Source organism: Myotis yumanensis, unplaced genomic scaffold, assembly GCF_028538775.1.
Source record: "Myotis yumanensis isolate MYYU_CA2020_CCGP unplaced genomic scaffold, mMyoYum1.0.hap1 SCAF_4, whole genome shotgun sequence".
NCBI lineage: Eukaryota > Metazoa > Chordata > Mammalia > Chiroptera > Vespertilionidae > Myotis > Myotis yumanensis.
The window spans coordinates 85,462,112-85,487,550 of NW_027223755.1; the positions used below are offsets into that span (position 1 = coordinate 85,462,112).

Here is a 25,439-nt window from a genome sequence, read left to right on the forward strand (position 1 = left end):
GTATGAAGTGTGACACACGAGGATCGTATATGACTTTGACACTTTTGTGTGTGTTTTTAGGGTTTTTTTGTACCCCCATTTCCATCCCCAGTAGATCACAGCTTATTTCTCTCATTCTAATTTTGGTCCTTCATCATCATGGTCCTTCATTGCTGTTATTTGCTAGAGTCTGCAAAAGAAATTAAACGTTTGCAAGCTTAGAGTGACCTTTAAGGGTGCTTTGTGCTTTAGGTTGAAGCCGTTCTGATGGGCTCTAGGCTGCTCAGTCACGGTTGATATTCCCCTTGAAGGCACATGGGCATACGCTTAAGGATTGATGCCTTTTGGTGTGAGGTTTACAGGGAATAAACTTGACACAAGTTTAAATACACTCAGCTACAGTCTGTTGATTTTTCTTTAACCCCTGTCAGATTAACTTCTATCCTGGGTTAATCTGGTAAACTAGATAATAACCAAACTAGCTTCTCTAATAACGGCAGCCTCTAATCTGCTGGTCTCCACACGCTTTCCCACTGGGCTGCTGCTGTCTTGGCAGATGCAACGACTGTTTTTTCCTATTTAAGATTTTGCTTTTACTAAGGAACCCTGGGGCCCTTAGAGGTTCACCATACAGACTTCAAACCAGAGCTTAGCCTCCCAGATGGTAATGAATGTTTACACAAAATGACAAGTACAAAATGGAATCTCTTTGAGTCTTTCCAAGCACCCATCACTCCCCTGATCGCCCACTCTTGCAGTGTTTGGAAATTAATTTGCCCTGAACAAACAGCGGGTTTTCCTCCATTTATTTGAATCTGCTAATGGAACAAACTGGTCTCCGTTTAATGATTTGAAGAAAAGGAGAGAGGAGGAACATAAAGAGGGAGTGTATGTTAGAGAAGGTAGACAGTCTGTGAAACACCACTGGGATGTAGTTTTCGAGGTAGAATCTAAAACTTGGGGAAAGGTAAAAATATTGCTAAGTTGATTCAGTAGCACAATTTTTGTTTCAAAGGTATACATCTTTGCTACAAGGATTTTTGTTTGAGGTAGCAGAATAGACAACAAGTGTTTAAAGAATGGGTATTGATTCAAAGAAATTTGATGCTTCCATATGTTTTGGGGCTTTTCATTGTTGAACATTTCAACATTTATTAATGTTCCCATGTTTCTTTAATTTGAGCTCTGGGTTCTTATTTGGCTGTGATCTTTATTCCTTCTGGGTGGTGAGGTCTCTGTGGCTCTGTCATTTGGACAGATAAAGGGAGAAGTTCACTAGAAGATAGGATGATTTAAAAACAGGAGATGTCCTTTTCTAGATAATATGGATCAGACATTCAGAAAGATAGAGATGGACGGAAGGAAGGGTGGAAGGGTGGATGGGTGGATGGATGGATGGATGGATGGATGGATAGATGGATAGATGGATAGATGGATACCTTGCCTTATGGCCAGGGCCCCACATGGTTTTCTGGATGTCTTCACGGCTCACTCATATTTGCTGCAGTAATGACTTTGTAGTGAGAAAGCCCTATTAGGGCTTTTTTTTTTTTTTTTTTTTAAATATATTTTATTGATTTTGTACAGCGAGGAAGGGAGAGAGATAGAGAGTTAGAAACATCGATGAGAGAGAAACATCGACCAGCTGCCTCCTGCACATCTCCCACTGGGGATGTGCCCGCAACCCAGGTACATGCCCTTGACCGGAATCGAACCTGGGACCTTCCAGTCCGCAGGCCGACGCTCTATCCACTGAGCCAAACCGGTTTCGGCCTATTAGAGCTTTTTAATGGAGTATAAAGACGTGTGAAACCCAGAAGCTCAGAAATGTGCCTTAACCCCTAGAGTGCCGGGGAGCGTGATCGCGCTCCTCCTGTCTTTCGCCAAAAGTTCCGGGAGCACTATCAAAGCTTCGAAATGGCGTCCAGTTCTAAGTCTGCTTTTATTGGTGATGATGATATTGCTAAATATGTCAGTGTAGTAAAGGTTTCCTTAAGTTTTTGAATATGTAACTTCATTTACTTGCGATTCATAATTTTTTTCCTAAACTGCTGTAAAATCAGCAAAAATGCCTTGGCAATTTTAGCATAGTTCCTAGGATATTGGTTGGCACTCAAAGGCTTAAGAGAGGTTTTTTCCCCTCCTCCCCCTCCTCCTCCTCTACCACCAAAAAATATTCACTATTTACTTTCTGTCCAGATACACCAGGTAGAGCCAGTTAGGAATGCTAAGGAGTAGTTGGAAGGCTAATGCTCACCAGATCCTACCCTTATTTCCAAGAGGCAAATATTTGTCCTCTGGGTGAGGATCTTTTTAAATAAAAATAAAAATTCATCCAAAGTGGGATGGGAGGAGGTGGAGGAGGGAAAAGGGGGATAGAAAAAAAAAAAAAGAAAACTTTGTGGCTTTGTCCATTATCATATTTTAAAAGACTTGAACAGTCACTTTTTCAGTTGACTTCTTTTGGTGGTAGAGGTGTATTATCCATGAAGGGACTCATTTTAAAATATCCCCTTTTTTCTTTTACAATAATAACACATATTCTCTATAGAAAATTCGAAACTCTTAAAAAGGCAACATCAGAGTCACTGGTTATTTCTGGGTGATAGGATTCCAGTGAACATTCTGATGTAAATCTTCCTGCTCTTTCTTCTCTTCCTCCACATGTACATTTACACAGATAATCGCCAGTATTGAGGCTGTGTACACGGATGGTGGTGCACTTTAGAATTACTTAATAGTAACTTGGTCATGAAATATTTTCCATGGCATTCAATACATTCCTATAATAGTTTTGGGGAACATTGATTACCTACCTGTTTTGTTCATTACATTGTGGAAAGCGCTTAACATGACTTCATTTAATCTCCTCAACAACCTTTGAGGTGATTGCCTCATTTTTGCAGTAAATTATTGGATTTCTAGAAGCAGTAGTTCATCATTGGGACATAATACATCAAATCGGAACCCTACCACACCCAGTGCCCTCTTTGTAATATAAGAAATATTTTATGACACACTCTGATTCTTTACTTTGTGACCTGAACTATATCATTAACATGCTTTTCTATACACATAATTCAAAATGTATATAAACCTTTATGAAATGTAAAGGAGAAACAAGGAGAAAGTAATTGTAATGACAACGACTTTAAGTACATAAATGCTTATTTATGAACATGAGAAGACAATGAAATGACTGAGTACTTTAGTCTGTACATAGAATGGAATTCTGACTCATATAGAGGCCTGGTGCACGAAATTCGTGCACTGGGGGCGGGGGGTGTCCCTCAGCCCAGCCTGCACCCTCTCCAGTCTGGGACCCCTCAGGGGATGCCCAACTGCCAGTTTAGGGATTGGGCCTAAACCAGCAGTCGGACATCCCTCTCACAATCTGGGACTGCTGGCTCCCAACTGCTCGCCTGCCTGCCAGCCTGATTACCCCTTAACCATTCCCCTGCCAGCTTGATCAACGCCTAACTCAGTGGTTCTCAACCTTCTGGCCCTTTAAATAGTTTCTCATGTTGTGACCCAACCATGAAATTATTTTTGTTGCTACTTCATAACTGTAATGAATCATAATGTAAATATCTGATATGCAGGATGGTCTTAGGCGACCCCTGTGAAAGGGTCGTTCGACTGCCAAAGGGGTCGCGACCCATAGGTTGAGAACCACTGGCCTAACTGCTCCCGATTGCCCCCAACTGCCCTCCTCTGCCAGCTTAGTCCCCCCCCAACTGCCCTCCTCTGCGGGCCTGGTCGCCCCTCACTGGTCGCCCCTAACTGCTCTCCCCTGCCAGCCTGGTTCCCCCCAACTGCCCTCCCCTGCAGGCCCAGTTCCCCCCACATGGAGGCAGCCATCTTGTGACCACATGGGGGTGGCCATCTTGTGTGAGGATGTGGCGGTCAATTTGCATATTACCTCTTTGTTCTATAGGATGGGTCATGGTAATTCAGATAGTAAGATCAGCCTTACCATAGATGTCATAATTCCCCCAAATGATGGACTCTTGGTTGTTCATAACAAGATATAATAGACACAATGTACAATAGTTACATTCCTAGAAAATCCAATATGTATTAAAACAATGCCGCCAAAATGTGTTAATATGCAAAGTCAGATTTAGGTTCTGGGTTTTTCAGTTCTGCAAGTGTCCAGTGGGACTTCAGAAAGCAAAAACTTGAGAAAGCAAAACAAGATGTCGTGTGGGGTTGTCCTTCACATTGCAGTACATCTCATATTCCCAAGAGCCACCATGCCTTCACTCGCTGTGACAGCCGGACACCCCCCAGATTGAGAGGGAGAGCCTCCACTTACAGGGCCTCGACCTGTCTCTCTTTTCTTCTGCATCAGGAAACACCCTTGAACATAGACATTCTCTAAGCATTTTTGAGGATTCAGTTCTGGAATCTTTTTTGTTGTTGTTCATTCCCAAGTATTATATGATTTCTGTTACTGTAGAGGGGATCCTTTTTTAAATCTTATTTTTCTATTCACTGTTGCTGGTGTACAAAAGCTACCGATGTTTCTGGTTTTTCTTTATTTGAATTCCTTACTGAGCTCTTAGTAGTTCTAATATTTTTTTTTTCTTTTTTTAGCTAATTGTCTATGTTTTCTGACTAGAGCTTAATTATAGTTTTTATAAATAATACTTTTGGCTTCTTCCTTTCGTTGTATGTTTGCTGCTGGCTTTCTCTTTAAATGACATGGATAATTTGTTCCTTGGAGGTTCAGCTCACATTGTTGGTAACACTAGATGCACCTGGTTCCTTTTAGGAGATTGAGGTGTGGATTATTGAGTAGTTTTCAGTTTACTCTTCTGATCTGGTTTGTTTGTTTCTAAGTCAGATTTAGTCATTTATGTTTTTCATAAAATTCATTTTATTTTCTAATGATTGAAACTTGCACATTACATTTTATTTTATATAAAATATATTCTCCATGTGTATACTCAAACCACTGTTCAAATTCCCCATCTGATTTGCTTTACTTTTTATTTTTGTCTTGCTCAGAATGTTTTTAAATGTAAAACTAACTTTCTTATAAAATTTTTAAGTGGTAATGTGATCACATGATCCAAAATTTAAAAATATGTGTATGTGTGCAGTGCAATACCTCCCCCCCCACACACACACTCCCCAGTTCCTTGTCTGTCTACTTGACTCTCCTCCCATGCCCCCCACACAGGTACCTACCTACTGCTGTGTTTTCTTGTGTATTCTTCCAGAGTTCATCTATGCATAAAGTGAAAATATATGTTCATTTTCTTCCATTTGTCCTAAAAGCTAGCATATGCTATACATTATCATACAGAGTTCCACATTCGTTTTTATAGCTGCAGTATTTGCCATACTATGGAGGTACCAAATGTATAAATAACCAGTCCCCTAATGATTACAACTTGAGTTGTTTCCAAACTTGCAATTCAAACCATGATGCTGAATGTGTCCATAAGCCAAATCCTTACACACCAGCCCAAGGGAACTCCCATTAGGTTTTTTGGCTAAATGTTGCCAAATTGCTCTCCTCAGTAGGGTTTACATTCTACTGGTAAAGTATCAGAGGGCCCATTTTCCCCAGGGAATTGTATCAAAATCAAACAAATTCTTTCCTAATCTATCCTTAAGTTTGTAAAAACTCTATGGTGTTTTGAGTCAAGCTTATTGAGGTATAATTTGCATGCAGTAAATTCACCCTTTCTACTGTATAGTATGCAGTGTAATTTTAAATTGCATGCCTTTTACTAGCATGTTGTGTTATTTTTATAATCACAAGAAGAGAGATTTTTGATTCTCAAAATGTAATGAATGGAACTTCTAAATACGACCAGTCTATTTGCACATTCTCATTTCTTTCAACCTCAGCAAATTTCATCCTTTGGCAAATTCAGAGCACACAGAGCAATACAAAATGATTTTTTAAAATGTATTCTTGCCAATTCTGGAGAAGCGCAGTAAGACAAATTGACTGTCCAGGTGGAAAAGCTTAACTGGGAAGATACATTTATTGAATAATTGAAAGGAAGAGGAAATGCATTACCGATTAGCTGCAAAAACGCTTGACATCTAATATGTCTACTATGTGCCTCCAGAGACCTGTGTAAATGGGGAGTCATAAAACCGTTTCAGCCCCGAAGTTCCTGCCAGGCCTCAAGCCTGTCGTTGTCTTGCTCAGAGGTTGCAGCACCAGGACATTGATGGACTGACGACAGCTTTCAGGTTTAGCCGGAGGGCAGTGTTCCAGCAACTCTTTGTAACTTTCCTAACCCTTTACACTGTCCGGTTGTGCATAAATATGTTAAATGAATCCTGGAGTTACCATTGTCTGCTTTGTTTTAGGATTTTTGCTTCTTAGGGGGCAGCATAGAGTAAATCAGAGAAAAGACTCGTGGTGGTAGCAGAGGTAGTGTCTGATTTATGAAATAGCCAATGGCCTCCGGCAAGCGAGTTCCTTAGTTCTCTGGGCTTCTTCACTGTCTAGTCCAGTGGTCGGCAAACTGGCCCCTTGAGTGTGGCTCTTCCACAAAATACCACGTGCGGGCGCACACGTACAGTGCGATTGAAACTTCGTGGCCCATGCCACGGGGCCAAAGAGCCGCATGTGGCTCTCGAGCTGCAGTTTGCCGACCACTGGTCTAGTCAGAGAGGGTTGGATGAGAGCCTTGCCCGTCACAGAATGGTCCACACATCAGCATCACCTGGGAAGTTTTCAGAAAAGCAGATCCTGGAGCCCCACCCCCAAGCTCCTGAATCCGCATCTGCTTTTTAATCACATCTTCAGGCGATTTGTGTGCACATGGAAGTTTGAGAAGTGCTCGGATGGTCTCCCAGATTCTGGTCTAGTTCCAAAATCGGTGCCTTCTAGGTTCTTCTGTCAGTCATCACAGACTGTCTCATAAACACTCGCAGGGTTTGCTGGAGAGGATTGGGTCTCCCTGTGCACTCGGTGACTGGTGGCGGCCGCAGTGACTCCCAGGCTCACCCACTCCTCTTACTCCGTCGGCCTGTGTTTACATTGGGACCGAGACATGGGCAACTGAGGAGACGCAAAAGCCAACCCCATTTGCCTTCTCAGGGCCTCCTGAAAGTCTGACCGCATTGTCCAAATTCTAGAGGCTCATCCAATAAAGAACCAGGGGATCATGCAGTCCCGCTAGATGCATGAAGTACTTCGGTATTTCAAACATGCTTCCTTACCAGCATAGTCCTCTGGCGGTGTCCCCTGGAGAAGGAAGCTTTATGCCAGAAAGGAATTTGGTCTAGACATTGGTTTTTGGAGGGAGATCATGAATTTGAATGTAAACTTAATGGGATAGAAAAGATCGCTGTCTTCATTCTTCACCAGCCCAGCCCAGAGAAAACAAAGCCGTACAAAAGGAGAGCCATGTCCCTGCCACTGGAGCAGGCGTGACCATCCTAAATTAGCGGCCAAAGGGTGGCAAGTCCTGCTTGTGCACACGGACCTTCTCGTTGAGGAAATGGAAAATCTCTCTCTTTTATTTTTTTGTGCTGTAAGGAGTCTGCCCCAGGCCTAACTGCCAGCCCACAGAGTATGCAGCCTGTGATTTTCAGTGAGCTCATGTGATTACTCGCTATGGAATACCTTGTGAAAATGATGGAAAAAACACACAGAGGCAAGCAGAGCCTGGGTAGGGGGGTCTGCGGACAGAGCGTCGTCCTTGTGGTTGAGGAACTCTTCTGTCTGTCTGTCTGCATCAAGGATCTTGACGTCCTCTTCCCAGCCCTCAGGTTGGAAACAAAGGTTTTGGGAATTCACAGAATGTCAGCTTATTATAAGCAAAAAACTTCCTGGAAAGAGTCTCAAGACGGCACCCGATGGAAATACATCCGAGCAGATGTTGGAAGTCGGAGTTACTTCTCCCAGGCCCTTCCTGGGTGCTTGTTCCTTCCATACCTGAAGCCCGTGCCTGTGTCCCTGTGAGTGCCCCGCGGCCTGGAAGATGGCCACGTTCATATTAGCCAGAAGTGCACTTTGTTGTAAACCCGTTTGGTTGGTCTTTGTGCGTGTTATATAGGTTAGATCTCTGTTGCCAAAAGAACATTGGAAATAATGGATTGCTTTGAAGCACATTCCGGGAAGTAAGATGGGAAGGGCGGACACACGAATGTGTCACCAGATGTTAACCGGGCAGTGAGAACACTGTGTGTTCTTCACACTGGATACGGTGAGATGGGACGAGAACGTTGTGCCCGAAGCAGTTCATGTAGGAATGCCTGGGCACACCCTCACTGCAGAGGGCATCAGGCCTACTCCCACTTACAAGTTGTGCAGTGTGGGAAAGAGCCGTTTTCCTCCAGGTGTTTACAAAAGCACTCACTCATAAATAGGGTCATTTTAAAATATTTAATGCCGTGTTTGTCTGTCATTATCCTGTTAGGGAATTTTATGGAATTTGACTGATGGAATAATCAACCCCTGCACTAGATGTGGCCTTGACCTTTTGACCCTTGGAGGAACACATGTCTTTTAAGTTCGTACAGGAGCATCTGTTTTCCACATTTCTTTCATGATTGTAGAATTTTACTTAAATATTACATCGAGTCTCAGTCTCAGTGTCGTCACGTGGGTGAGTGCTCCTGGTGTGGCCGGGGAGGGGGGCGGGATCCTTCAAATGCTCTAGCAGGTAGTTGCCAGTAAATTTGACTTAAGTTCATGCTCGCACTTTTGGTCTCAGACGTTGCCGGGATCAGTTGCTAAAGCATTAGGAGGCTTGATGCTTGACCGGAAGGCTAGCACTTGCTCGACAAAAAATTATTTCACTAAAAGTCAAGGTGTCTCATCTATCAAAGTGGAAAGTGGGGAGGGAGGCAAGGCCAAGGAAGAACATCTGTGTGCGGTTAAATAACCTTTGCTGCATTTGCTGTTGTTGAATAACCTTTGCTTTGCTGCATTTGCTTTTGGAAACACCTTTTGTATATCCAAAACCTGTGTTTGTTTTTTAAACAGAAAAATGAACTTGTTGGCTATTATTCTTAATTTTGCTTCATAAAAGGCTTTGTCAAGATTAAGGAAAACATTCATTTTTCAGACTCGGGGGGGGCAAAAGCTGCCCCCATCCTCCTCATCTCTGCAGGTGGTGGAACCCAGACAGGAAGCTCGGACTTGGCTGAGTGGGGACAGCTCGCTCTGGTCTTGGGGTTGCTTCCTCTCCTGTTCCACACTCACTGTCACTCATTGCCTGTCCTTCTGTCTTCGCTCTCCCCTACAGATTCGGAGTTGGGTGTTGGCACACTTCCCGAACACGACAGCCAGGATGCAGGGCCGATCGTCCCCAAGATATCTGGTCTAGAGAGAAGCCAGGAGAAGAGCCAGGACTGTGGCAAAGAGCCGATCTTTGAGCCCGTGGTGCTGAAAGACCCCTGCCCGCAGGTCCTGCAGCCGCCGCCCCAGCCCCAGGCAGAGCCCCAGCCCAGAGCTCCCGCTCAGGACCCTGACTCTGTGCAGCGCCCAGAGGCCCCGCCTCAGCCCCCACGACCGAGCACACAGCCACCGCAGGCGCCCCCCGAGGCCCAGCTTCCACCGGCTCCCAAGCCTCCCGTGCAGAGGCCGCCCCGGCTGCAGTCCCCCCAGCTGCTGCACCAGAGCCTGCCCCCTGTGCAGGCCCACCCCGCCTCCCAGAGCCTGCCCCAGCCCCTGTCGGCCTACAACAGCAGCAGCCTGAGCCTCAACAGCTTAAGGTGAGCCAGCCTGCTCTGCTTCTGCCTGCCCTTTGCCATCTGCTATGGGACGAGCCAGAAGCAGTGGGGAAGAGGTTCCCAGGGAGCCGGGAGCTTCCTTGTTGAAAACATTGTCACTGTGTCCTCTCCGAAGTAGAAACAAAGGGACGGTGAGGTGGGACTTGGTCTCCTGGGAGAGGATAGCTTGGGTCGGGTAATGAGGACATTGTAAAGAACTGAAATGTCTGCAGGCTCCTGAGGGAGAAGGCAGGAAGGAGAAGGATGGGGAAGAAGCAGAGCTGAGGGTGCCATGCCTGGAGTCCCGAGGGTGAGGCGGGAGTGGAAAGTGAGGCCCAGCAGCGAACCCTGAGGGTGCAGTCTCAAAAGGGCCTCTGAGGAGGGAGGAGGTTTGGAAGGAGCTGCTCTCACAGAGGCTTGGAGGATGGGATTGAGGGGTAGTCTGGTTTGAGGTGGGTCAGGCAGTTGGAGAAGAAACAAGCTGGGTGTCCACAAGGAGGCTTCCTTAGAGAGACCCAGGCCCTCTTCTGTCTTGTTCGGCCAAATGGCAAAGCGGAGTTGAAAAGCTAGCCCAGAGGAGAGCTGCGGAGGACAGGGAGGCGGGATCGTGTTGTCCCAGGGGTGGTAACTCTAGCTCCTCACGCCTCATGGGCTTGGTGTCTTTGCTGTTCCTTTCCTGGCAACGGTCTGGCCTTGGCCTGGCATTCAGGGGCTTGCTTTCCCCTCCCTGTGACAGGTGAGGAAACAGCCAGGCTGGGGCTGTACCTTCCCCATGGGCCAGGCCCCCCTCTGCCCAAGGCCATTTCTGTGGCCTCCAGAAAGTAGAGGTGACAGGGAAGCCGAGCTCCCTGGCTCACCTCTTCTCTGTGCGACTTCATTTCTGAGGTGGTGTCAGACAGGGTGAATGCAAGTCTCGCTCTCACTCCCTTGGTTCATTGTTGCTATATAGGAAGCATGGCTGGTGCGGGATGGGAAGCGTGGGCCTCTAGAGACAGAGATGAGAGCCTGACCGCTGAAGGGGGAGCGGATGGGTTTGGGGCCGAATCGCTGTCCGAATCGCTGTTCGGTCACAGTCGCTGTGTCCGCAGGTGGCGGCAGGTGCAGGGGAGGCGTGAGCTCCAGAGAGGCTGCTCGTGCGCACAGGACAGGGTCTCTGAGGAGGGGCAAGAGAAAGGCATTGAATGGCTCTGAGCAGGGAGACAGGATTTTTTTATTAAAGAAAATTAATTGCTTGCCTCTTTCTTCCTTTCTCTTTTGGTCTCCAACAGCAGTAGCAGAAGCAGCACTCCAGCGAAGACTCAGCCAGCCCCTCCTCACATCTCCCACCACCCCTCAGCCTCCCCGTTCCCCCTCTCACTGCCCAACCATAGTCCACTGCACAGCTTCACGCCCACCCTCCAGCCCCCCGCACACTCCCATCACCCCAATATGTTTGCCCCTCCCACTGCTCTGCCTCCTCCACCACCGCTGACATCAGGGAGTCTGCAGGTCCCCGGACACCCGGCCGGGAGCACTTACTCAGGTAGGACGGAGGCCCGGGCCCTGCTCACCCGAGTCCCACTCTCCCTCGCCGGCGGCCTCACCCACTGTCTCCATTGTCCCTGATCGCTGGGTTCTGTGTATTTGGGATTTTCAGTTTTGTTGGGCGCCACCTTGTCATCAATCCTCTGTGGGCTGAGACTCAGCATAAACAGGTACTAGCACCCACGCCCACCTAGCACAGGCCAGGCAAACAGGGCACACCAGAGAGAGCCGCTGTGTTTGGAGCCATGAGTTAAGTGAAACACGGATCCTGTGTCCTGTCGTCCGCCTCCCACTGCAGCGACCAAGATTCCCAGGCCCGTGTCTGCTCCATTCCGGGCTGTTGGACTGCAGCCTGGTTTAAGGGGTTTCTTCCAGGTGGACAGGGCCTCTGGCTCCGGGGTGGGCAGGTGCACTTGTTGTAACAGGGCATCCCAGAATTTTAAGGACAGGCCTAGTGTCAGATACTGGGTCCTTTTCTCCTCACCTGTGTTTGTTCATCAGGACCGGTGCCCCATTTCGGGTCCGTGGTAGCTATGTTAGACCTACTACAGAGAGTCATCACGCAGATTTACCCTTGAGGCACGTGAGCTCTGCCGTGTAAACAGTTGGCGGTTATTAATTAGCACGCCAGTCACTGTTCTTAAGCACTTACTATGTTGATTCCTTTAACCCTCAAAATAAACCAGAGGTAGTCAGGAGTGTCCCAACCGACTGATGAGGAAGCTGAGGCACAGATGGGTGGTGAGCCTCGCCCAGGGTCACTCTGCTGGCAGCCACAGAGCTGAAAGCTGACCTGGGAAATTGGCCTGGAGTCTGTCAGTGCACCACAGTGACAGACGAGCGCAAGACAGCAGGAGGATCGCACTGTGGCTGGGCCCTGTTAGCGTCAGCCTCCATCTGAGGCCCCGGGTGCACCCCTGAGAGCCCCGTTCCCTGTGCCTCCACCCTGGTCCCTCCTTGCTCAGGCACGAGGATGTCCTGTTCTGAAGGAAATGACTGTTGCAAGGACAGGTGCCATTCTGCCCCTCCCCTTCTCTTCCAGAGCAAGACATCCTGCGACAGGAACTGAACACGCGCTTCTTGGCCTCTCAGAGTGCTGACCGCGGGGCCTCCCTGGGCCCGCCGCCCTACCTGCGCACCGAGTTCCACCAGCACCAGCACCAGCACCAGCACACGCATCAGCACACGCACCAGCACACCTTCACGCCGTTCCCCCACGCCATCCCGCCCACCGCCATCATGCCGACGCCAGCACCTCCCATGGTGCGTACCCCAGGCAGAAATGTGAGGATAAGTAGAGCACGGCTCCTTATGCAGACGGCGGGTTGGAGTGGGCGGCCGGGCAGGAGATCGGAGGGGGAGTGCCAGCGGCTGGCGGCTCCTTGGGCCTTGTCCGTGTTGGCTGGAAGGAAGGGGGAGTGCCTGCTGCAGCCACCACTGACCTGGGCCTGAAGGAGGAACTTGCCCAGAGTTCTGTCCGGCACTGTGGGTGCGTTTTCTCCTAAGTGCCCTCGGAACGGTCACATCCCGTGTTGGCAGTGAACTTGACTTACAGGGCAACTTTATTTTCTTGAACATGCTGGGGGTCACCACCAGATAAATCTCTCTGTCAGTGCTTTGCACCCATATGAACAAATCAATACTCAGAGAATGCCAGGGACAGGAAGAGGCGGCGGGGGTAAAGGGGCTGTCAGGAGACTTGGACCACATGGGGTACTCTGCCCTTTCAGATGCTGGAGGTTTTTAATTTCTTGTATTCTGTAAGATGGTGCAGGTCTGTTATTGTGCTCTGTCAGCACGGGGTCAGGTAGCTATGCACCCTGCAGGGACAGAGCCCAGCCCCAGTAAGAGGTATTGCTGGCCACGACCACGGCCTTAGTCTTGACTGGGGTCTAATGCATGCTGGGAGAAGCAGCTCAGACTTTTTGTAACTTAAGATCCATAGTGACATGCTGTATTAGGATGCTAAGTCTCCTGAAACAGAGCCCTGTCCACAACAGTGAGTAATAGAGTGGTTTGCTTAATTTTTGTTACTATCAAATACTTGATTTTAAGGCGGTTAATATAGGCATTGTAAGAAGAGATTCCACTCATGTTTTTAAAATAAGTATATTTTTAAATATTTTTATTGATTTCAGAGAGGAAGGGAGAAAGAGATAGAAACATCAATGGGAGAGAATCATTGATCGGCTGCCTCCTGCACACCCCCTATTTGGGATCGAGCCTGAAACCTGGGCATGTGCCCTGACTAGGTGTCGAACTGTGACCTCCTGGTTCACAGGTCGACTCTCAACCACTGAGCCACATCGGCTGGGCTCAGTTCCATGATATTAAGAGGCATCCCCTTCACCAAATTTTGTTGCCTCTCTTCCTGTACTCTCCCCCATTTTTTTTTTCAACCTATTTTTTTTAAATATGTATTTTAAAGTTTATTTTATAAGTTTTATTTAGAAGATTAGAGATGAGGTCTTGGGACCAAATCCTGTGTCTTTTTCTTTTTTCTGGAGGAACTATACTTTTCAACAGTTATATCTTCAAGGGCTTGTTAGGCTGGGAAAGCGTTTATGTCGCCTGAGTGAGGTGTTTCATGAATACATTAAATCGGAAAGAGGGGAGTTACAGCACCCAGGTGACGGCATTATTTAGAGCACTGGTTCTCAACCTTCTGGCCCTTTAAATACAGTTCCTCATGTTGTGACCCAACCATAAAATTATTTTCGTTGCTACTTCATAACTGTAATGTTGCTACTGTTATGAATCGTAATGTAAATATCTGATATGCAGGATGGTCTTAGGCGACCCCTGTGAAAAGGTCATTCGACCGCCAAAGGGGTCGCGACCCACAGGTTGAAAACCGCTGATTTAGAGGCAACAAGGGCACACTTTTCTGCTCAAGAGAAAGCTTGTACGGCCTAGCCCAAAGTGCTCTGTGTTGGGCGTAATACATTTCAGAAGACAGCTGAATGGACAATTCTTCTGCCAAAGTGAAGGCAAAAATGGAGGAATTCTCTAGATAAATAGGTCAGGTGCTGCCTTCTCTCCGATTTGCCTGAGTAACTGCCTCTTTCTCCAGGTTAGATGCTTGGTCTGGGCCAGTCTCTGAGTACTGAGTAGAAGAGACAATAGTGCGGCCAGGACCTAACTGCACTGTGTGGGTTTTCTCTTTGTTTTTCCACTTTTGTTGGTTTCTTGTCAGAGTGACTCAGGAGCTCGTATGGCTTCATGTACAGTGAGGCTGTGGGGTCTGATGGCAGCCTAATGACCAGAGCTTGCGGAGGGCTACCTCCCTGAAGCAGTGAACAGAAATGTAGATTCTCTAAGTAACTAGCTTTTGCTTTGATCCCTTTACAGTTTGACAAATACCCTACAAAAGTTGACCCATTCTACCGGCACAGTGTGAGTCTCATTACCATGCTATGCGTTCACTGTAACTGCTTTTCCATTTTCTGTGCTCTCGCCTCAGGCCAATGAATGACTAGCAGCTTTCCTTACTCATCTTCACAAGAATTCCCATTGCTCCTCGTCACTTTTGGATGCTTGCTTTTGTGACATTTGCTTTTGGGTAAAGATGCAGTATCATCTTTGGAATCAAAAGATCATAAGTAAACCTAAGACTTGGAAGCCAACTTGGACTTCCCTGGAAGTGAGGCATCGGTCCCGCGGAGCGGGGGTGTCTGCAGTTGACTCGTACTTTCAGGGTTTCAGTCATCAGTTGAAATGTCACCCTCCACAGAGTTCCTGGAATTCGACTTGAGTTATTCCCTGCAAATAGAAAGTCCTCTTATCTTTTTGACTCAGGGCTCTTCACCAGGCAGGTGTTTCGACTACATGCAGAGCACCTGCTGCTCTTGTCCTCCCACGCTTGTTTACGACTGAAAACAAAGATATGTAAATGAAAGGCCTTAAAAATGAAATGGATGATAGTTTTCTCTTTAAGCTCATTCTTCTTTATTAGAAAGAATACTTGTTTCACACAATTTTAAGAGTCTGGTCCGGACATTACATTGGTACCAGCCTCTGTCTATGTTCAGTTACTTATAAGGCAAGGCCTTCTGTTTATACAAAGACCTCGAACATCTTACCATGATATTTTGATTGTGGAGTGAATACTGCATCATTTTTACCTGAAATTGTGCAAGTTTCTTTGCTCTGTGGCTTATTTGTATTTTTCAAATGAAACCAGGAGGAAGATTAATAATTGCTAGTAGCCATGTTGATTCTCCATCCTCAACTGTTCTTGCTTTGATTTTTAAATAGTGTTATCATTTGAACAGAAGTGCAGCTTAATAGGTCAGCCAAGGCTGTGGATTCATTCATGCTTAAAACCAGATAATTACGCACTGTGTTAGTCCTGGGTGTATCTGAGAAGTCAAGACTAGAAAATACTGGAAAACAAGGAAGAACCAGTCTTAAGACATTCAGAAATAACATGAGGAAGGCCTCTTCAGAAAGGGATGAAGAAAGCATGTTTGAGCTCCTGGGACCCCATCTTAACCATCATCAGATCTCTGCCCTTTGTCTGTATCTTGCTGATTTGAATTAAGGCCCATCTATAACAAAAATCATCTTAGAGAAAGTTTAGGGCATCAACAGGTGGCTTGCCTTTCTGGATGATACTCCTCAGAGAGTTCTAGATTGGAGATGGAGAGTGAGCCTGGGGACCTGGATTTTTGGAAGGTTTACATTTTATTGCTTACATACTTAAGATTTTTAGTCAAGGGGGGATAGGTAGCTATATTCTAAAAGCGTTAGTAATGGAATCAGGCGAAAGGAAAATGGTGAGAACAGCAGTTTTTTATTGACAACATTAAAGTAAAAACACCCACCTGGAGGCAGAGTAAAGAAAGTTGGGTGTGTTTTAGTGTGGCATGTATTTAATTACTCTGCTTCATGCAGTGTACTGTGGGAGTTATTTCATATTACTGGTGATCGTGGGTAATATGTGAAATGCTTAGTCTCCCCTGCTTTGGGGATTCGGACGTTATACGGGGAATTAAGATGCAATGCACTCAAGTATCTAAAACACAATTTTAGACTTAAAAGTAGTTTTAAATGAGGGCACTTGGCTTGCAATCACTGTTTAAGTGTATTTTAGTTCAATATCAATTAGTCTGGAAAACTTTGCTGCATCATTGAAGGGAGAAAATGAAATAAAGAATGAGAACGTGCTCTGAAAACAGACAGGATTCTAAAATGTGGATTTCAGGCGTTACCTAGAAATAGCTAACATAAGTGCATTATTAGGAAAGCTTGAATTATTACTGTTTATACACACACACACACACACACAAAACCATATAGGTGGGATGTTACTTAAATATCTGTATGATGATTGGATCAAAGTAGGAACCAGAGCAATAGAATCTCAGAGTTTTTAGAGGAAAAGACGTGTTTGCATTGTCCTCACTATTGCCGTATATCTCTTTCCTCCCCTGTTGCTGTCCATAAACTATTAATTCAAGGAGATTTATATGCTTAATTCAGAATCATTCTTCTCCCTTCCATGACTGGGAGCCTCCAGTGAGCTTGTCCATCTTGCAGAAGAGTGGGCGGCTCCACTGAAGGTCTATATTGAGTCCTTTTATTTGATCCTCCCACAAATATTTGTCATCATTTCAGATGAGACAATTACATTGTCCTCTGGAGCTGCCACTTCTAGAACAACCTAATGAAGCAAGGATTGTGAATATTTTCTCATTTCCTCAAACTATTAAAAATCTAAAAGAACTAATTGAGTTTTAATGGTATAAAATCCTGGAACTCATAAAGACTTGCTTCTTTTTCTTCCTTTCTTTTTTTTTCCTTCTTCTCTTTTTCTTTTTCTAATTAACTTGTAATTTTCTGGGCATCTTATTTGGCTCAGCACCCCCTCCTGTTTTTTTATATGCATTAAAACCTCCACCCGTTTAGGACTTGTATCGATTTAACAATAATTAGAAAAGCTCCCTTTCTAATGATGTCCTCATCTGGGACATCATTTGTTGACTGATTGATTCTGAACTACTTTTAAGTTTTTGAGTTAAGCATTCGTGGCACATCTGTGTGATCATGTCATCGTGGCTTCTTGACTAATAGCATCAAACGGAGATTGCTTGGCTTGCTAATGTTGCTGTCTTTCTGTGGGAAGGGACTTGGAGTGCATCATTCGCCTCCTACTAACAGCTTTTCCCCTCTCCGTCTCTGGCCACAGCTCTTCCATTCCTACCCTCCTGCGGTGTCGGGCATCCCCCCTATGATTCCACCCACTGGCCCCTTTGGTTCACTACAAGGAGCATTTCAGCCGAAGGTAAGCACTGTTCAGTGGAAACGCACATGCATGCTTGCAAGTGGAGCCGCAGGCCAAGCACGCGGTGGGTTCTACGATCTCTCACCTGTAACTTTTCTGGGATTAGAGGGGGACTCTTTTTTTCTACTCCATGTAGTTTTAAACTTCAGCCAAATTTAATTTTCAATTTGTACTGCCCATGTAATCTCAGTTGAGCTAGGATTTCCTGTGCTCTTTAAAAATATCAGAATATATGTATATTTTCCCACCAAAATTGTGGACATAGCTTCTGGTCAGAATTCTATCAAATGTCAGATGTATGTGCACGAAGTCGTCCTTGGGGTACATTTTATTAGCAAAGATGCAAAGCTGAGCCTTTATTGATTTTAACAAAAGGGAAGGAAAAGGTTCTAAACTAAAATTACATATTTTTCACTATGGGTTTTTATTCTCCCTCGTTTCCCCTCGGCCCATCTGTCTGCAGATAGAAGAGCAGCACCGCCTTTCCTGTGCTCTTTCCCCTCCGCCCCTCAGTCCTCCCGCCCTCCCCACATGTCCCCTCCCCTGCACTGGACACTTGCAAAGCCAAGGATCGGTCATCACTGACATCCTCATGTGAAATTAACCTTTCCCCCTTTATGATGACCACATTCTTTCCTACCTCATCAGGGATACGCTGGTGCCACAGTTACCTCTGAGGGTCAAGACTGAGGAGTAATTCCCAGAAATTCGACCCTTTTGTGACTTTAAATCTGCTACAGCCCCTACTTTACTTTCATACAAAAACCCCACAATGTACTTCTCATGCTAGGAACCCTTCTCAGATTTTAAAGTAGGAAATTTGGTGGTGTGTGACTGTGGTTTTCTTGTTATTTTCCATCTCATTTCTTAGACAAAACCCCTATTTTGGGCCAGAGTCTCCCAGGATCAGCACATATTACATTTCCAAAAGCATGTTGCCTTAATACTGGAAATAGGAAAAGAAATTAAAAAGCGTTAGGGTGGGATGGCTACACCTTAGAAACCACATTTACCTGCACAGGGTTACAGTTTATAAGCCAGGTTATATGTACACAAGGCCTTTAGGACGGCCGTGTTAAACATCTCCTATCTTGGGATAAAATGATGGTGATTTTTAAACTCCTTCCCCCATCTGCTCATTACTACTCCCCCAGACCCTGGTCCGTCCCCTCTAGGTTTCCACAAATCTCTCGCACATCCCCAAACAGACTGGTAGGTCATTTAATAAATTAGACTATTTCCCTCACTCACAATTATCCAATCACACAGAAAACTACATCTGGGCAAGAAAGTGTCTCTCCTGGTGTTGAAATAGGCCTTTCCAGGCCATCTTACTGATTGAATATGTAGATTGCAGTTCATTAGTGAGTTCTTCATATGTATGCAAATCAGGCTGTTAACAACTCCAGCTTAATTGTTGGTTGTACAGCAGCTGATTGCTTTTCTTTCTTTTTTTTTTTTTCTTCTCTTTGTAGGCAAGCTTTGTGCCTAAACCTGAGCTCCCCCCCACCCACCCCGCCCCCCAAGGGATTCTTAGAGGTTGTGATTTCTTGAATAAAATACCTGGTGAAAATTTTTCTGAAACCTTTACCCACTAGGACAGTGATGGTGAACCTATGACATGTGTGTCAGAGGTGACACGCGAACTCATTCTTTTGGTTGATTTTTCTTTGTTAAATGGCATTTAAATATATAAAATAAATACCAAAAATATAAATCTTTGTTTTACTATGGTTGCAAATATCAAAAAATTTCTATATGTGACACGGCACCAGAGTTAAGTTAGGGTTTTTCAAAATGCTGACACGCCGAGCTCAAAAGGTTCGCCATCACTGCACTAGGAAGTAGTGGCTGCTTGTGCCAAAAGTAGGCTTTTTGTTGCTATTGTTAATTCAAAGGGCAAAAGCCTACAGATAGGGTTAGTGTTATTAACGAGACCTAACAAGGGTGTGGGGAGTAGGAAGATGAAGCAGAATTACTTTAGAAATCACTGAATGTAAATCTGTGTGGTCCCTAAATTAGGTTCTCCTGTCCCATTTCCACCACTGCTAATGAGTAATTATGGAGCATAATTCCTTGTTATTGTCTGCCAGTTAAAATTTAGAGCGTTAGCTTAATGTCTGAAACACTTCCAGTTATTCTGATGAGAAGCACCTGATAGAGCAAATGATGATGATGTTCACCTAAGCAGTCCTTGGAATGTCTGCCTGATGATAAAGCAGTGACGGGGCTGCGAGTGGCCGGGTTCCGGGCAGCGCTTCCATGTCTTGATCCTCTTTTTGGGCCATTTGCTCTTCATTGCAGCAAACTGTGGCCTCTGGCTTCAGATGCCATTGCTGGAGAGAGAGGCGGTCTCTGCCCAGGGTGTGGGTCCTGATGGGAGCATGTGTGATCGCTGAGGAAGAGGAAACTGTTAACTCATGTTCCAGAATGAAGCAAAACGGGGGGCTGGGTGGAAAGGGAAGGTGAAGGGATTAAGAAGTACAAATTGGCAGTTCCAGAACAGTCTCGGGAGTGTAAAGTGCAGCTTAGGGAATACAGTCAGTAACACTATAATAACTATGTATGGCGCCAGGTGGGTACTGGGAATGTCAGGGGAAACACTCTGTGAAGTGTATGATTGTCTAGCCACCATGCCATGCACCTGAAACTGTAGGACACAGTACTGAACATAAACAACGGCGTTGGACTTCTGTAATTCTGAGTGAAAGAATTTCACGATACACGTTATATGCTCCCTCAGTTGTGGTCTGATTAATTTGTAGACATCCAACCCGATCGATGTTGCTGCTCGACCTGGGACAGTCCCGCACACTCTTCTTCAAAAGGACCCGAGGGTACGTACAAAGTCGGGCTTGATCCCAGGTAACAGTGGGAAGGGGGTTGTGTGCGTGGGACAGCCAGCCCAGTGCTCACTCCTTCTAGCTCATCCCAGTGGGCTTCTCTTTGAGCTGTTCCTTCTAGTTTGTGGAAGAAAATGCCAGTTACTCTTAGAAAATAATGTCTCTTCTGCTCATCTGTGGCCACCGGACAGGGTGTGCCGACTTGGGGACAGAGGAATGGCTTACGGACTGAGGTCAGGGATTCTGCACTTGAGCATGTGTCGGTAGCATTCAGCTCATCTTCTCCGTCTGGATCTCCTTACATTTCTCTTACACAAAAGAAATAACTGTACAATGTTTTGAAGAGAGAAGCATTGAGCATTTTTTTTCCTGGGGTCAGGAAGTTCTGGCTCTCCACTCACATAAAATATCCATTATGCTGTGGTTGTGTTACTTATTCACAGTGTCTGCCTCTATGTACTCTCAAAAAAGAATTTAAAGTTATATGTAACCTTGTTCATTGATTGTTGTTTACACTCATCTTTGTAGTACATGTGCAAAATGACGACCTTTTACAATATTGTCTTTTTCCCTGGGTAAGGGCAGTCAGAAATTGGTGACCAGAGTTAGGTAGAAGTTTAAAATGACTCAACTATGTAAGTATGTTTATGATGTTTAGTGAACTTCTTTACAATGTCTAACACCTCTTAGTACTGTGCAGCCATCGAATTAAGGGCGTTGGTTGAGGTAGCCTAGTTCTGCTCCGTGTCTGGAAGGACACGCTCCCCAGATGCCCACTCCCATCCAGCCGTGCGCGTCCACGGTCTGATGGCCCTTCTCCCTCGGACCCAGGCCGCGTGGTTTGGAGGGGCTGCATGAGGTAGTGAAACTCCTCAGATGTGTAATGTGAGCAAATTCTGTTGCCCGAGGGCAGACCGCTCTTGATTGAACTTGTTCAGGGGGCTTGTCAGTGAAGCCACCAGGGCTTGTGCCGTGGGGGAGGGGACAGTTGGCACTCTTGATGGTGTGAAAATGGGTTAATTATCCTCCAAAAGGGCTTCATTTAAAAGTAAAATTCTAACATTTTAATTTCCCCTCCTAATGAAGCACTACAAATTTGTTAATTAGAGCAATTGTTTGAGTGACAGGCATGTAACCAAGTTGTCATTTTCTCTTCACAGTTGACAGATCCTTTCAGACCTATGTTAAGGGTAAGGAGCTTCTTCTGGAACTGTTTTCGCAGCCTCTGTGTGACTCCCCGTGGGCTAGAAACACAAATCCACTTTGAGGAAACAAGCCCCAGGAGCTCGGGAATGAAACGCTGCAGTGGCCTTTCTGTTGGTTGGGTTGGGTTGTGGGTTGGTTGAGTTGGGTTGTGGGTTGGTTGGGTTGGGTTTCTCAGGTGGTATGATTGCAAATGGCCCGAACAGTTTTGCTTTAGTGTTGGAGGAAGCCAGGCTGTGGAGGTAAAGCTAACAGGTAAAATCCACCGGAGTCCGATGCTCTTGTTAGCAGTTCTGGTGAAAGGTTAGGCTAGTGGGAATTTGCGGGGGAAGAATTGAGCTACAGGCTGAAAGTAGGGTTTCCCCGAGTTCTGCCGCCTGTCTTGCGCCTAGAAAGTCTGAGGCTGTTTGTCTTGGCTGGGGCTGCCTCGTTCTGCAGTAAGTGGTGTCGACGTGTCACAGCCATTCAGCCTACTTCTCTGGTGCAGAGAAGGGATACTGTGAGCGTTGGCACACTAATGTCTTAGAGGTCTGGAGTGTGGCCAGCAGATGACCCCTGGATGAATGTTGACGGGCTTGGTTGGTTGGGGCGGGAGGGAGGATGGATGGTTGGCTGGAAGATGGATAGCTAGAAGATGCCCTGCCATACTTCATCCGCTCCTGGTGTGTAAAATCAGCTGATTCAGTTCCTCAAAAAGGGGAGAAAAGGATTGTGCCATCATATAGGTGATGACCCATTATTTCATTATTAAAGAAGAACACTGACCCAGACTTGGATCTGAGTATATGTTTTAGAACCCGCTCCTTCCTGTCGACACTGGAAGTGGCTGTCCTTTGCCAGAGTGGGAGTGGGCGTTGTTTATCCTCGCCCATCCCGTAGTTAGTGAGCGCACATTTGGAGCTCCTGGGTAGATTACGTAGCAAGAATACAAACGGTGGGAAGAGATGTTCGCTGCCTCCAGGTGGGAAGACAGCACACCACCGCCGCTCCCCCGCTCATAGAGCAGGACGGGAAGTGACCGACCCGGGAAGAGGCCTACAGAGTAGGAAGAACTGAGTGCTCGTCTTTCTCTCCGTGTTTGACTTAGAAGGGCAGTGCCCACAGCACGAATGGGCAGTGACTCTCAGGGAAGCACCCGTAAGAACTGGGTTTCAGGAAACTGTGGACCTCCTTTGTCTTGCTTGGGGGGTTCAGGAGAGCCGGGGCTGGTGGGGTTACCCGGGGTCTGGACCCTCCCTTGTTTTGAATGATTCCCAGGCACTAATGAGCTCTCGGAACGGCCGGTTTGCATTAGCACGGCCACGTTTGTTAAGCAGGGCTCCCCCGCTCCCAGGTCTGCCAGCTGGCACCGAACAGAAGGGGAGCAGAGACGCAGAGTGGGCCTCAGGCGTTTGCCGTCCTGTCCTGGGTGACGGGGGTCCTTACCAAGTGCGGTGTTCTGAGGAGCCCGCCAGCTCCGGCCCCCGTGGGAGGGGAGGGTGCCGACGGGGGCCTTTGGCCTGGGCACTGGGGAGCTGCGGACAGGGGCACTGGGGTAGGAAGCACTGTTGTCTCGTGAAAAAGCCTCCGTAGCCCAAATCTGCTGCGAGCTTTGCGGAAATGAAGGCGGTTTTCTCTGAAAGGTCTCCTGACCACGTCGCTGTTTCTCTTTGCAGAAACCAGGGAAGTGGTGTGCGATGCACGTGCACATCGCCTGGCAGATCTACCACCACCAACAGAAAGTCAAGGTCAGTCTGCCTCCCCCGCCCGGGTGGGGCCCCGGGCTCGCGTGTGATCCCCCCACATGGGAGCATGTGAACAGATTCTGAGACCCCTGGCAGGCAGGATCCAGTCTCTGTTAAAACGCGGCTTGGAATCTTACTGTTCATTAGGGAAACCACCAGCAAAAGGACAAACAGGCGAACTGACAACTCCCTGATGATTTTTTTCCTTAAAAAAAAAAAAATAAGATTTTTGTCACCTTATTGATCTAAAGAGTTTAAATGTAGATGAGATCCCAAAATAATTAATCATTTTAGGGAAAATCCATAGACCAGATGCCTCCAATGGGACAGGTTTACTATCGCAGACCCTGATGGAGTCCCAGGGAGAGCGGAGCTGGCAGGAAGACCTGTACAAAAGTTTTCTTTCCTGTAAGAATGGGTGTGTCCTTTTCATTTTCGAGCTTTGGGAAATGATCGAGTAATTTAAGCCCTACATGATTCTTCGGCACAGATTAAAAAATGACTCCTGTAGAGGTAGTATTTGGTCTTCTCTGGTCCTCCTGATGACCGGTGCCAGAGGTTAGAACCCAATCAGTACTTGTCAGAACCACCATCTGGCTAGTCTTCCCCTGTCCACGGACGACTTTTCTTCTTCATCTGTTCCCATCACACAGGTGAACACATAGCATGCTTTACCAGGCCTTTAGGACAAAGTAGGGAAGTGGTCAGAGACTTCTGCAGTTGACCAGCTATGATGTCACTGGTTGGGGTTGGGAGCAGAGTAACTGACGACTTAGATTTTACATTCTGTGTAACTACACCTGGAAAAATGGGGGGAAGGAGTCCGCCCAGTCACTCCAACAAGCTTCAGGTAACCCAGGTTTTCAGTAATAAGCTTTCAGTCCCAACAGCACTTGGGAGCCATTATGAGAATAATAAAAGAAGGCAATAACATGGAGGGCGAGCAAGTGACCACAGAAATGGTTTTCTCGTGTTTTTTGTTTAATGGTTAGTTGACTTTTTAAAAACCAACCTGTAAAAGTTTGAAAGCCACTCAGATATTTGCTTTGGTGCCAAATACCTGCTCTTTCTCCTAACATCCTATCAGTGAGCTTTGCTCACTTTTACCTCATTGTTGGGCGAGGTTTAATGAGAAGCCTCATGGTTCGGCTGGGTTTGTCAAGGTGGGCACCTTGACGAGCGAACTAGATGCTGACACTTAGCTCGACTTGCTTTCTGTTCTGGGTAATGTGGTTGGTGGAACGGTAGGTTAAGACATGTCCTCCTGTAAAAGAGATGAAGGATGCTGTGTGTGCCCTTTTAGCAACTTCCTTTCCATGAAAGTGTCCCCGGGGACTAAAACCTTCATTATCCCAATTCAATTAGGGAGGCCTCTTCTACACGAGCTGGCTGTTCGTCTTCCCTCTCCAGCAAGCACTCTGTAATCCCCAGGTGCCATTTTGCTTCATGGACCTGCCTTGTGGTTAATGGAACTGTGCTGTGTACCGTGCAATATTAGCACTAAATAATTTGGCAACCAAATTAAAGGAGCCATTCAAAAGGTTTTTATAGATTTATAGTGGATTAGAAGCTTTGTCTGGGGGTTTGGCTATTACCTTATAGCGGGACTTCCACGACAGTATTCCCTGTAGATCTGAGCAGAAATTACATTGCGTGCCCCCCCCCCCCCCCTTTTTCTTTAACGTTCATTTACTCATTCTTTTAGTCACTCACCAAATATTTCTTGGAGGGAGCCTACTGCCTGCAAGCTCCCTACTGTGCCCGGCTCAGAGGGCACTCTGCTGCCCCGGTTTCTGTTGCTTAGAGTTCAGTGGCGAGGATCAGGGCGAGCACAAAAAATGGTGAGCGTGCTGCCTGCTTCCAGGGGGCTTGCTTCCAGCTCCCGGTGCTCAGGCAGCTTCATCCTAAATAGGTGTGATGGATGCGTGGGCTGGCAACCTGCAGCAGTGAGGAACAGCGGACGTGTCTCTGATTCTCACACGTGTCGATTTGTACGGCGGGACAGGGTTTACTTATGGCAGAACATGAGAGAATTGAGTTGGCGGAAGAGTGTAACCCAGTGGGCTGAGAGATTGGAAGTGTGGCGTCAGAGGCAACTGAGGGCTGTGAAGGAGCAGGGGACTGGAGAGCAGGGAGGAGGTGACAAGGGCATGGAGGCTCCGGAGCTTCGGACCCCCAGCCCCG

The 25,439-nt window shown here is 46.5% G+C and overlaps 1 protein-coding gene across 6 annotated transcripts in view; it reads left to right on the forward strand.

Moving 5' to 3' along the window:
- AUTS2 (activator of transcription and developmental regulator AUTS2) overlaps positions 1-25,439 on the forward strand; it is a 1,107,415-nt gene that overhangs the window by 1,069,147 nt on the left and 12,829 nt on the right. For 2 of the 6 annotated variants that reach the window (XM_070412831.1, XM_070412834.1), the window contains 8 exons: positions 9,210-9,678; positions 10,944-11,197; positions 12,242-12,483; positions 14,551-14,595; positions 17,390-17,485; positions 20,251-20,322; positions 21,489-21,518; positions 23,187-23,258. In XM_070412831.1, coding sequence (XP_070268932.1) covers positions 9,210-9,678; positions 10,944-11,197; positions 12,242-12,483; positions 14,551-14,595; positions 17,390-17,485; positions 20,251-20,322; positions 21,489-21,518; positions 23,187-23,258 — 1,280 coding nt within the window. The remainder of the gene's footprint in view (positions 1-9,209; positions 9,679-10,943; positions 11,198-12,241; positions 12,484-14,550; positions 14,596-17,389; positions 17,486-20,250; positions 20,323-21,488; positions 21,519-23,186; positions 23,259-25,439) is intronic. The other 4 variants (XM_070412833.1, XM_070412832.1, XM_070412836.1 and 1 more) reach the window with 4 other exon arrangements.